Raw genomic sequence first — 14,003 nt, forward strand, 5'->3', positions numbered from 1 at the left:
GTGAAATACAGGCACTTTTTAGGCATTGCTAGCTGTGTATAGGTAGATGAAATTTGAGACAGCAAATGGTTGCTTTAGTACTTCACTCCTAAACTAAAGAATGCTGTGAGATGTCTTGATTTTCAGGCAGATGGGAAAATGTTTTGCAAATGATGAAGAGTTGATATTTACATTTATAATTTCCTTTCCTTTTACTTTTCAAGTTTGGAGTTTTAATACCTTTCATCTACAAATTAACTTCTTGCATCTTCCCACAGTTAGAAGTGCATTGGTAAATCAACTGTCCCTAAAAGCTGGGCCTAGGAGAAGCAAGAAGGAAACAAAGGAGCAAGAACAAGGGCACAAGGCAGCTACTAAGGAGTGAATTCAATCAAGCCAGATGCTTTAAAAATTCAACCTTTTTCTGTCTAATCAAAAACAAAACCTGTTTTTAGTAGGAACTCTTTTATTGGAAAGAAAAGTTCTTTCAATGAAGAAAACGAACAGTGTATATATAGGTAGAGATTACGAGATAGAAAAAGATTTTTGTTTTTTGTTTTTTAAAAATTTCTTCTCAAATTCAAAGTATGGGGAAGAAATACTCAAGCAGAGAAAATATATGAGTAAATATGGTAGAAAAAATTCACTTTATACAAAAGCTAAAGAAAATGGCTGCTATTATGACTAAACAGGACAATTTCTAAACTATGCCATGGACTGAGTTTCTTAATTGAAATATAAATATTTCCTTCAATTCTTTCCTCCCATTCCTTACTTAATTTACTATAAAAATAAATGACATAATAGATCTTCTGGTTAAGTTAATCTCATATATATTCTCCATGAACTAAATTTTATTTTGCATATGATTAAATTAAAAGGAAAGCTGTTACATTCCAAACACAAATTTTTATCTAATTTTTGTCATTTTTTGCTAAGATTCCATCTTATAAAATGGTGGCTTATATAATTACACAATAGTTCCTTGCTATCTCATAGTAATAGTATTTGAACATGAGACAGTTGTTAAGTTATAAATATTACTGCTAGCATTAATAGTCCTTGAAAACTGCCCTCCCAACCTGCTTCCTACCCAGAATTCTAAGGGTAAATATAAGCAGTAAAACTCTTTCTGAAAGCTTGATCAGAATAGTGGAGGGATGAAACTCTGTCTATTATGCTATAAGAATTAAAACATAAAGATGTTAATAATAACTAAATGCTTCAGGTTTTAAGTTTCTATTAATACAATTTCCTTAATTTTTTTCCTTCTAGCAGTTTTAGTAATAACTTTAAATAACTTTAAAAGTATTTGTATTGTGTGGGGGTATTAATAAAAAAAATTCTGTTGGGCAAATTTGGTCTAATAATTCATTTTTATAAGCCTGTAGGGAAGTTCACAAACCTTTTGTATGTTTATAATGCTTCAGGTGTTCTTTATTCTGCAATTTAAAAATGCTAGGTGAAACATCTTGCAACTTGTCATCTTCAAAATCACCACAATCATATCCATAGTTCATGCGCTGGCCAATTATGCTCACATTTGATGTAATTGCTGCATGATAAAATTCAGAGTAAATTTAAAGAAAAAGGTAATTCAGTATATTTTAAACAAACCTTCCCCACAAACTAGGACATAATAGTCATTTTAAAGATTCTGGTCAATCAAGAATTTTGATAATAAATATATGAGAAAATGTAATGGCACATACAGTGAAAAATAATTTCAAGAAATTTGTGAATTTAATTTATAAACACCAAATTCAAAACCTGTAGCTATTAAAAGATACTACATATTTTTAATTTATAAAAATTATGACAGGTATAAACACAAAGAAAAACCCTCCCTAAACCCTGAAGTTCATTTTGTCATAAAATTAGGAAATATATTAATAAGTAAACTTTTCTCACTGAAGCCATATTATATATAATTCAAAATTTCCGTTCCAAATCCACTGTTATTTCTTGTTCTTTGATATTAGTGTGAACCTAAGCAACTCGCTTAGTCTCTGTATGCCTCAGTTTCCACATCTGTAAAATGGGGATATTAATACTATCTACCTTTCAGGATTGTTATATAAAATAAGATAATATTTGCAGAATTTAAAGTACTACATAGATGTAGAGAACTCTGGAGAAGTATACTTGAAACAAGGTGTTAACTCAAGTGGAATTGATGAGATAATGGTTCTCTAGTTCACATATAGACTTAGTACTTAGTATGGTGGTGTAATGGTTCTTTAGTTCACATATACTCAGTATACTGTAATGATGTAATTGTAATAGGCTATTTAAACTGGGGACAAAGTCAGACTCAGAGGGAGACTGGTTGAGACTGCCAGTCTGACCCAATTTTGATCTTAGTGCAGGAGGCAGGAGAGCCACCAGGAGGATGGTCAAAGATAGAATGTCTATCTTCCAGGCCTTCTTAGCCCTTTATATACCTTATTGTAATTATGTCATTACAGTATAATGAATATGTGTGAACTAGAGATGGCCCCAAGCAAAAAACACTCAGAGCATGATGACAGCTGATGTTACACTCAGAATGTCTTTAGAAGTTCAGTACTTAAATAGTAAATTAATATTAATTAGTAGTAAGTTAAGGGAAAATATTAAGTTAATATTAGGGTAAAATCTAAGTTCTTATATAAACTCATAGATATAAATTTATACGAAGTCAAATAACCTTAATAAAATTCCACTTTAAACAAATTATATATGATTTTTATAAGTCAGAACTAGAAAAATGAAAAGAGTATCAGTTATAAAGCAGAATTAACAGTGGATTTGGAAACCAGAGGACCTGGACTGAGTAAGTCATAGTAAATGCTGCTTCATAGTGACAAAGCTACTCCAAGAGTCAAGAAAAAAGACCTGTATTCAAGTCTTATTCCTGGCACCCAATGGAAAACACAAACAAACAAAAATTCCAAAATGTAAACTGACATGGAAAACAGGGAATAAAGAGACAAACTAATAGTTTAGGGATTTCCTGAAAACTATAACTAAAAAACAAAGCAAAACAAATAAAAAAATATCAAGGAATGACAGGATTCATGGACAGCTTGGAAACTATAATTATAAAAGTGAAAAGATTTTGAATAAGATGAGGAAAAATGGATACAGGCTTATGACCAAGAATAATTTACTCTGCAAAAGTAAAAGTGATTCCGTAGGGAGAAAAATGGCTTAATGGAACAGAGGATTATAAAAAGATAAAAGATGAGCAGAAATTTACAAAAAAAGAATCTAAAAGGATAAAAATATTTGAAGAATATTTGATTACACAATGATGAAACATATTACAATAGAAAGAATAAAAAGTGCACCTCTAGATCCCTAATTTCTTTAACAGTCACAGAGACAAACAATAAGACAGAAGGCTTGAAGAATGTAGTTCACTCCTCTCATTTTGATAGGTTTTAGAAAGGAAATAAAGGGGAGAAGAGAAAGAAGTAAATTATAAAAGAAGGGAGGAAAGAGAGGGGATAATTAACTATTTTTTATATTTAAGTAGTGTGAAAAAAGTACAAACTTGGAAATGGAAAGGGAGGTAGGAAAGAACAATCACATGAATCTTACTCTGATCTGAACTAGTCAGTCAATATAGATTTATTAAATGCCTACTATGTGCTAGGTACTGTCTAAGCACTGGGGATATGAAAAAGGCAAATATAGTGTCTACCTCCAAGAGGCTTATAATATAATGGGCAAGATAACAAATATGTACAAATATACTAATATGTAGGATAAACAGGAAACAACTAAGGGAGGAAAGGCATTAAAATTGAGAGATTAGGAAAGGCTTCTTGTAGAAGATAGGATATTAAGTGAACTAGGAAGGAGAGAATTTTGCAACCTTGGGACAGCCAGAGAAAATTTTAGGAGCTGAGAGATGGAGTAGACTGGAAAAAAGACCAATGTCACTGGACTCAATTAATTAAGGTATAAAAAGACTGGAGGGAGAGGGGAGATTGGTTATGAATGACTCTAAGGTGCCAAATAGAAGATTTAATATTTAATATTCAAGGCACTGGGGTTTACTGGGGAGCCAGACATGCATGGATCCTTGTTTTAGAAAAATCATTTTGGTAATTAACTAGAAGAGTAGAGAGATTTGAAGCAGGCTGACCCACCAGCCCACTATTGCAATAATCTAGCAACAGAGTGATGAGGGTCTGTACTAGAATGGGGGGAGTGTCAGAGGAGAGAAGGGGAGATAGGAGAAATGTTGCAAACATGAAACTGACAGGTTCTAACAACATATTGGAGGATAGGGGAGGCTGAGAGATTGTAAAGAGTTAAGATGACACTTGACTATTGGGAGAATGAATTTCCTTTGATGTTAACTACGAGTCTGAATGGGGCAGGGCTTAAGGGGAAAGACAGTAAATTCAGTCTTGGACATGTTGAGTTTAATGTGTACTGGATATTCAGCTGGAGATTCACAGCTGGAGATATGAGATTGGAAGCAGCAGAGGTTAGGGGAGAATGTTATCAGTGTAGAGAAGGCAATCCAGTATGGAAGTTGATGAGATCACTAAGTAAAAGAGTAGAGGGAGAAGAGTAAAGGGCTTTAAGACTGAGATGTGTGGGACATGGTAAGTGGACATGAGAATGAGCAGTCTGCCTCTAAAAACCTAAGGGTATCAATTGAGGAAATGGCTCAATAAACTGTGGAATGTGTTTATTTTGGAATATTATATTCCTCTATGGGAAATGATAAGCAAGATGCTCTCAGGGGAAAAACAAAACAAATCAAAACTTGGAAAATCCTCTATGAACTCAAGCAAAGTGAAATGTACTGTATGCAAAGTAATAGTAATGTGTCTGGGATGACCAGCTGTAAATGACTTTGCTATTCTCAGTAGTACAATCATCCATGACTACTCTGAATGACTTAAGATGAAAACTCCTATCCATACCCAGAGAAGGAACTTGATTATGTCTGAATACAGATTGAAGTGTTCTCTCTCACTCTCTCTTTTTATTTTAAACATAATCTTTCTTGTGGGTTTATATTTTCATTAGAGTGGGAGATCTGTTTTCTTTTACAACTTGACTTTTATGGAAGGAAATGTTTTGCTTAACTTCATATGTAGTTTCTTAATTGTGGGTGGGGACAAGGGAAAGAAACTAGAACTCAAAACATTTTAAAAACAAATGTAAAAAAATTTGGGGAAAAATATTAAATAAATCAAACATAAAAACCTAGGGAGAAGAATTATCAAGGAAAAGAGGATAATCAACAGTGTCAAAGGCTGAAGAGAGGTCAAAAAGAATAGGGATTGAAAAAAGATCACTATGATGACCAATTCTGATGGACCAGGCCATCCTCAGCAATGAGATCAACTAAATCAGTTTCAATGGGGCAGTAATGAACTGAACCAGCTACACCTAGCGAAAGAATTCTGGGAGATGACTAAAAACCATAACATTGAATTCCCAATCCCTATATTTTTGCCCACCTGCATTTTTGATTTCCTTCACAGGCTAACTGTACAATCTTTCAGTGTCTGATCCTTTTTGTACAGCAAAATAACGGTTTGGTCATGTATACTTATTGTGTATCTAATTTATACTTTAATATATTTAACATCTACTGGTCATCCTGCCATCTGGGGGAGGGGGTGAGGGGAAAGAGGGGGAAAATTGGAGCAAGAAGTTTGGCAATTGTAAATGCTGTAAAGTTACCCATACATATAACCTGTAAATAAAAGGCTATTAAATATAAATAAATTAATTAATTAAAAAAAAGTACCAAAAAAGAAAAAAAAGAGAGAGAAAGCAATTCAGTCTCATATTCATGTTTCGGTGTTTTAAGTACCTCCTTTCTATCATTATTCAGTCCCATCCAGCTCTTCATGATCTCACTAGAGGAGTTTGATATTTCTTTCTCCAGCTCATTTGATAGGGGAGGAAACGGAGGTAAGCAGAGTTAGGTGACTTGCCCAGGGTCACCCAGTCAGTGGGACCACGTTTGAACTCGTCCTCCAGTGTTGTTACAAAGGGTATTGTGAAGATTACAATAGAGCAGGGACATCTGAGGCTATTTAATCCAGTCCCTTCCTTTCTGAAAAGCAACTGAAGGAGGTTCAGCGGAGAGAATGCTGGAACTGGAGTTAAGGAAGAGCTGAGCTTCTGTCTCGGTTTTCTCCTCTGTAAAATGGGCATAATCAGAGCCATTAGGGTTCTGAGACTCAAGTGAGAAAGCACTTGTAAAGTGCTCAGCACAGTACCTGACATAGGCAGGGCTGTCAGGAAAAACTAGGAAGAACGTATTATCCAGAAGGAGGACATGTTCAGCGGTGTCAAAAATTGCAGAGGTCAAGATAGAGGAGCATGGAGAAAAGATTGACAAATTAGAGATGTTTGGCAAAAAACAACTGAAAATGAATGAAGCAAAATTACAAGCAACAAGCTTGGAGTCTGAATGCTGATGAAAGGACACTTTTAAAACTTTATTATTCTTGTTTTTTGGGTATGTATTTTCTTTTGCAACATGGCAAAAATGGAAAAGTTTTGCATGGTTACAGATTATGTAAACTACATAAAATTGTTTGCCTTCTCAAGGAGGGATGAGGAGAGAGAAGAAGAGAGGCAAACTGGAATTCACAATTTTAAAAAATCCAAATGTTAAAATTTTTAATTTACATGCAATTGAGAAAAAAAAATGAAATAAAAACGACAATAGCTTGGAGGGATGACTAAAGTTAGTGAAAATTTAGGAATGGGAGAGATAGTTATGTTGGTAGGGAGCAGGGTATAAAGCCAGAAGCTTAAGAGTGAAAAGATGAATAAAGGAGCAAGCTCCTGGAAGATACGTGAAATGATGGAATCAAAAACACAGGTATAGAGATGGTCTGAAAAGGAAAAAGGCTACCTCTTCTTGATAGATTAAAACAATGAAAGATTACATTGAAATTTTATGTATAAATAAGAAGAGGGGGTTCATGAGAGATAACTTCTATTTTCTTAGTAAAGTATGAGGAAAGGTATATGTTATAAAAATAAGAGTGAAGCCACTAGAATTAAGATGGATCTAAAAAGGCTTCCAAAAGATTGGATTAGAACCTAAAGGTTAGACAAGAAATAGAGATGAAGAGGGAGAACATTCCAGGCATATGTGCAGAGCTGGAAGATGATGGAGAATCTTGAATAAAAAAAGTCAGGAGGCCCGTGTTACTGGATTATGTAGGTAGAGATGGGGAGGGAGGAGCATAAAGTGAAAAAAGACTGCAAAAATGGTGAGTGGAGAGAAGGTTATGAAAGGCTTTTAATGTCAAACAAAGGTTTTTATATTTGATCCTGGAGATGGCAGGGAATCACTGGAGTTTACTGAATAGGGGAGGGTGATCAGATCTGCACTTTAGAATCACTGTGGCAGCTGACTAAAGGATGGAATGGAGTGGAGAGGACTTCAGGTAGGGAGATCAATCAGAAAGCTGTTGCAATACTCCCAGCGTGAGATGATGAGGATCTATCCTAGAGCAGTGGCAGTGTTGGGAGTGAGAATGAGTCAAATATGAAACATGTTGTGAAAGCAGAATTAACAGGATTTGTCAACAGAATGGATATGGATGGAAGGAGTAGGGAGGATGGGAAGTAGGAGTGAGGAATCAAGGATTATACCGGGATTGAGAATATAAGTGCCTGGGAAGATGGTGAAGTCCCTGAATAGTAAGAGGGATGTTTACAATGGGGGGGGGGGGGGGGGGGGGAGAGTAGCTGTTTTGGAAAAGATAATGAGTTCAATGTATGAGAAACCCAGTTTAAGAAGCCCCAGGACAGAGTCCTCTGAGACATTCATGTTTGGAAAGCATGACTTGGATAAAAATCCTGCAAAGAAGATTGAGGAACAGTTAAATAGGTAGGAGAAGAGAATGTTATTTTGAAAAACTAGAGGAAAAAAAAAAGTATCATGAGGGTGACTGATGATATCAAAAGTTACAGACAGGTCAATAAGAATGAAAATTGAGAAAAGACTGCTGTATTTGGCAATTAAGTGTCCACTGGTAACTTGAGAGAAAGTGATTTCAGTTTAACAATGAGAAGAGGAAGTGGAAACATCAACTGTAGATAGCTTTCTCAAGGAATTTAGGCACAAAAGGAAAAAAGGATAATAGCTAGCAGGGGTGAATGGATCAAGTGAGGGTTTTTTTAGGATCTGAAATGTTTGTAGGCATATTAGTAGGGAATAAGTCAGTAGACATGAAAGTGAGAGTAAGAATGAGAGAAGGGGTAAGAGAAGATGGGATAGAATGGGATTCTTTGTATAGATAAAAAATTCTTTGTCTTGCCAAGAAGTACCATCTTATCTCTTCAGGTGATACTGTGATAAAAGGTAAGATGGGGGACAGAAAGTTAACTGGTTGAAATAAGAGGGAGCTCTTGGTGAATGGCTTCAATATTTTTCAGAAAAATATAAAGCAAGTTTCTTAGGTTAAAGGGATAGGGGGAAAGAAGCCACAGAACAGTTGAGAAAGAAGAAAAGATTTGAAGACTTCCTATAGAGTGATACTGAGAGTTAATTATGGAAAAGCAGAAAAACTGCCTTAATGAGGGGCCAGTTGAGATTACTCACCATAAATTTGTAGAGGAACAGCTAGATGGCACAATGGATAAAGCACTGGCCTTGGACTCAGGAAGACTGAGTTCAAATCTGGCCTCATTATACCTAACACTTTCTAGCTGTATGATCTTGGACAAATCACTTAACCTTAATTGCCTTCCAAAAACCAAAAAAACCCAAATACCAAAAATAGACCCCAAAACCCCCTCCAAACGCACATATATACAAATAAATTTAAAGAAGATCCAGTCAGACCTGCCATCTAGAGGAAGGGATTAGGGGAAGGAGGGGAAAAGTTGGAACAGAAGATTTTGCAAGGATCAATGTTAAAAAATTACCTATGCATATGTTTTGTAAACAGAAAGCTATAATAATAATAATAATAATAATAATAATAATACAGATCCAGTCAGAATGGTTGTTATGATTTTCTCCACTTTTTTAGCAGCATATGTGTGTGTAGGAATGGTAGTAGATGATAGGAAGGCTGAGACCACCTGCCGTATACTAAGCTCAGCATTCCAACTCATGTCCATTCCTAAAATGCACTTTCTCCCCTTCCTCACTGCTTCTTTTAAGCCTCAACTCATCTACCATTTCCTTTCCTTATCTCCTTCCTTATTATTGCTATTTCAAATAATCAATATATATATTATTTGTTATATATATTTACATGTTTTGTCATCTTGAAGACAAGAACTGTTTTCCAATTTGTTTTTGTATCCCAAGGGCCTACTACAGTAAGTTGCACATACTAAGAAAGCCAACAAATATTTGTTAGATTGGATCATTGCACAATTCTTTTAAGAATCATTGTTATATGTTGCCTTCAAATTATGTAGTTTCAATTTATAAAATCTGGATGTTTGTAATAAGAATGTAATTTTTAAGTAAACTAAGATAAACTCAAAATTATAACAGCCTTAAAATACTCAATTTATGAATTTATTAAATCTAATTTTCATTCAACACAATTTCTAACAATACCAAAATAGGAAATTACATCGTTCTTACTGAAAGTGGTTGTATTTTATTTCTATTTGGAAGCAGTTGGATGTTAAAAAAAAATCAATTCATCAGTCTAATATGTGCCAGGTACTAAATTAAATGTTGGGCTATAAGAATAAAAATGAAACAGTTCATGCTTTTGGAGAATTTATATTCAAATGAGGCAGAAGACATAATATAAACATATAAGCATAAATAGAACATGTAAAAAATGAATACAAGTAGTTTTGTGAGGGGGTACCCTAGAGCTTGGGAAGGTTTCCTATAGAAGGTGGTGCTTGAGCTGAGTTTTGGAACAAATGAAGGATTTGATAAACTGAAGTTGAAGAGGGAATGTATTCTAGGCTTGAGAGCATTGTGTTAAAAATCTTGATATTATATTCAGACTTACTATATATTAAGGTTCAAGCTATGTAAAAATAGGACTACAAAATGTTTTACCATTAATTTTGTTTGATAACCTAAACAAGGCTTAACTGCTTGGTGACAATAAGCATGTTGTATATACCTTATTCCAACTGCTGAAATTTCTTTAAAATGCAACAAAATCCCACTTTTTATAAAAAGTCTTCTCTAACCTTTGTTAATTCTAGTGTTTTCCCTCAGTTAATTATTTCCTATTTATCTTTTATCATAGCTAGTTTGTACATTTTAGTTTGTTGTCTCTCCCAAGAGACTGTCTACTCTTTAAGGCCAGGGATTGTGTTTTGCTTCTTTTTGTATCCCTAGTGTTTGCATAATGCCTGCAATATAGCAGGAGATTAATAAATGTTTGACCGACTGAAGATGATCAAGAATGATGGAGCAGAGAGGTCAAAGGAGTTGAAGATAGAAAAGCAGTCACTAGACATGTAAGTCAGGAGATTTTAAAAATAATTTTGGAAAGGGCAGTTTCATTTGATTGATAAAGTCATGAGATAGAAAAGGCATCAATTAAAGATAGCTTTTTAGAAGAATTTAGCTCAAAAGGGAAGAGAGATAGATGATGATAATTAGTGAGTACAATAGGATACAGTGAGGATTTTTACAGAATGAAGGGGACCTGAGAGCATTTGTAGGCAAGTAGGAATGGAACCAATAGAAACGAAGATATGGAAGATTAAAGAGAAAGTTGGGACAATTGTGGCAACAACATGCTAGAGGAGTCTAGCAGGGGACAAAGTTGGTTTCAGAAGAGGAGGAGGAGGAAAGACGAAAAAATATTCAATAAAATATGATGCAAGAATCTGAAATTCATTTTTCTAAAGTAAATAATCTTATCTATTAAGTTTCCAGGCCTTTCACAATCCTGTTTCAACTTATAATTCAGCAGAAACTAATCAGTTTTTATAGTAGGTAGAAAAAGTGTTCCATGATATCAGGAAGCTAGTAGAAATGAAAAGTACTTTCTCAGATATAACTGCTACAAGGATTCACAATATGTTATGGAGTAATGCCCTATTCCTTCTCAAAGCTGAGTATCTATGAGGAAAAAGGGAAAACTATGAAAGTATACATTATATACACTCCTTTATCTCATTTTTCTAAAATAAATTTCCATTTATTTTTCATAAATTAAACTTATTATAGATTAGTTAAGTTTTAAAAAAATTAATTCAATTTTATTTTCTTTCAGTTCCAAATTCTCCCTATCTCATCGAAAAAACAAAGACCATTACAAATAAGTATAAAAAAGAAGGAAGGAAGGAAGGAGGAAAGAAAGGAAGAAAATATGCTTCAATGTATTCTCTGATTGTATTTATTTTCTATCTGGAGATGGATACCTTATTACACTGTTTACTTTTTTCTTTCTTTCTTTTTTTTTTTTTTTGGCTGAGGCAATCGGAGTTAAGTGACTTGTCCAAGGTCACACAGCCAGGAAATGTTCAGTGTCTGAGGTCACATTTGAATTCAGGTCCTCTTGACTTCAGGATTAGTGCTCTATCCACTGCACCACCTAGCTGCCCCGACTGTTTACTTTTAAACAAAAAAGTTCTAATACAGAAGAATGCCAGCCAAAGATATCCTAGATATAAAATATTTTAGATATGAAATATATTTTGTATCACATGCTACATAAAATTTCATCTTTTCCTCTAACAAGGAAGTTTCTTGCTTCTATTAGGTACTCTATTTGTTAATATTATAGACAATGAATACCTGAATTGGAGCTCTGTTCCACTACATGAGAATTTTTATTTTTTGCAGAGGAGAGTCTTGTTGAATAAGGTTTGGATCCAAATGTAGGAAAGATGTCTGCCCTAAAATAATACAAAGTAATTAAATAAGGGTATTATATATGTAGAAAACATTTAACAAATCACTATTTTTTGTGACACTTTTAGAGAGTAAGACACAAACAAGTAAGTATAAAAATCTTTATATCAAAGTTGTCAGTTCACCACTAAGCCAAGCAATTCTATTCAAACTGATTTAAAGTATATGCATAAACACTGTACGATGATCAATTATGACAGACTGCTCTTATCAGCAATACAGTGATCCAAGAGAATTCTAAAAGTCTTGTGATGGAAAATGTCACCTACATCTAGAGAAAGAACTATGGAAACTGGATGCAGATCAAATCATACTATTTTTACTTTTTAAAAAAATTTGTTTTTTCCTTTCCCCCACCCCCATTCTTGTTTCACAATATGACTAATATGGAAATATGTTTAACATGATTGTATAAGTGTAACCTATATCAGACTGATTCCTATCTTGGGGAAGGAAGAAAAATTTATAAGTACTGGAATCAGCAACTAATTTAAATTATAAACAGCTTCCTTCCTTAGAGGGATAGGATAATTTTAGATCATTTTTTAGCTTTTTTTTTCCTGGCATCAGAAAGACATGTGTTTCTTGTTTGATCAAGAAAGAAAATCTTGGAGAGTATTAGTTAGGAACTTTAAAAACTTGACTTTGAATTAGAACACATTAGTTACACTATAAATTTCTGACTCTTGATTATATGAAACAGATTTTAATAGACACTGACAACTGCAAAACTAATCTGAACTGGAATATTTACTATCAAGAAAATTTTTTTTAAATTGCTTAGAGCTAATTATTCAAAAATGTTCAAGAACATGTGATTTGGGATAAAAAAAGTCTTTCTGTCCTTCCCTGTTATTTGAGTTTATTGCCCTCTATCACTATTTACTATTTGAGGAAAAACTTCTCAGGCAACACATCATTCTCCATGCCCTTTTTTAATTTTGAAAAATACAACTTTATTTTCAGCTCAAATTCTTTCATTTTCCTTTTTTTCTATCCCCTAGAAGGCAGGAAAATCAAAATCCCTTAAAAATGTGTATAGTCATGCAAAAAAATTTCTGCATTAGTGATGTCAAAAAAAGAGAAAGAAGAAAAAAATTATGCTTCGAGTCTATCAACTCTCTATATAGAGTGCATGGCAGTTTTAAGTATGAGTTCTCTGGAACTATGATTGGTCATCATGTTGATCACAATTGCTAAGTCTTTCTAGGCTAATTACCTTCACAATATTAATGTTATTGTATAGATTGTTCTGGTTCTGCTCAATTCACTTTATAACATTTCATAATACTTCCTAGATTTTTTCCTGAGATCTCTCTTTAGTAATTTCTTAATAGCATTCCATGACATTCATACACAGTAATTTGATCAGTCATTCCCCAAATGATGGCATCCTCTCCATTTTTAATTCTTTGTCATCACTAAAGAGTTGTATTAAAGTTTTTATATATGGATCATCTTCTTCAGACCTAGTAATTATATTTCTGGGTTAAAGGATAAATATAATTTAATATCTTTTGTTCATAGTTTTAAATTATTTTCCAGAATGTTTAGATAAGTTCAACAATTGTTTTTCCCAAGTCTAACAGTACATAACTTTCCTTTTTGTGTCATTTTAGCCAAACTGATGAGTATAAAGTGGTACTTCATAGTAGTTTTAATTTGCGTTTTTGTAATTATTAGTGATTTAGAACATTTTCTTATTAAAGATATCAATAATTTTGATTATTTCCTTTGGAAACTATACAGTCAACTACCATTTTTTAATTGAATAATAAGTCTTCAGTTTCTATAGGCATTAAAAAGCCAAATTTGATTTTTTTGGGGCAATCTTAAATTTAAAAGCATTCTGAGACATTACTGATGAGTAGGTACTTAAAAGTCTTATCTAAACAATTTAAGACTAGCCTCTACTGTCTGATAAGACTAATATTGCTATATAAGATGATAGATTTCAAATCTGTACAGTATTCTGCCTTCCAGAGTGTTCACATAACGTTTGATCATAAAACAACAGAAAAATGCTGGCTTTGGTATCAGAGGAATTGGAAATTGGGGTAGGAAAATTGATGATGGGTCATGTTTCCTTCTCTATAAAATGGGGGGGGAGGTAAGATCCTATATTCTAATAGGAATGTTTCATTGTTTACATGGGTATCCCCAAAGCCTACCATAATGATTTGTG

At 33.5% G+C, this 14,003-nt stretch overlaps 1 protein-coding gene across 3 annotated transcripts in view; it reads right to left on the reverse strand.

Moving 5' to 3' along the window:
* The window catches only part of TOGARAM1 (TOG array regulator of axonemal microtubules 1), a 90,561-nt gene that overhangs the window by 21,634 nt on the left and 54,924 nt on the right, over nt 1–14,003 (reverse strand). For all 3 annotated transcript variants that reach the window (XR_004232012.1, XM_031952618.1, XM_031952617.1), the window contains exons 7-8: nt 11,702–11,802; nt 1,385–1,534 (exon numbers count right to left, since the gene is read on the reverse strand). Coding sequence is in view for 2 of the 3 variants with exons in the window: in XM_031952618.1 (XP_031808478.1) it covers nt 1,385–1,534; nt 11,702–11,802 (251 nt within the window). In the remaining variant the exon portion in view is untranslated. The remainder of the gene's footprint in view (nt 1–1,384; nt 1,535–11,701; nt 11,803–14,003) is intronic.

This window comes from Sarcophilus harrisii, chromosome 2 (genome assembly GCF_902635505.1).
Source record: "Sarcophilus harrisii chromosome 2, mSarHar1.11, whole genome shotgun sequence".
Lineage (NCBI taxonomy): Eukaryota > Metazoa > Chordata > Mammalia > Dasyuromorphia > Dasyuridae > Sarcophilus > Sarcophilus harrisii.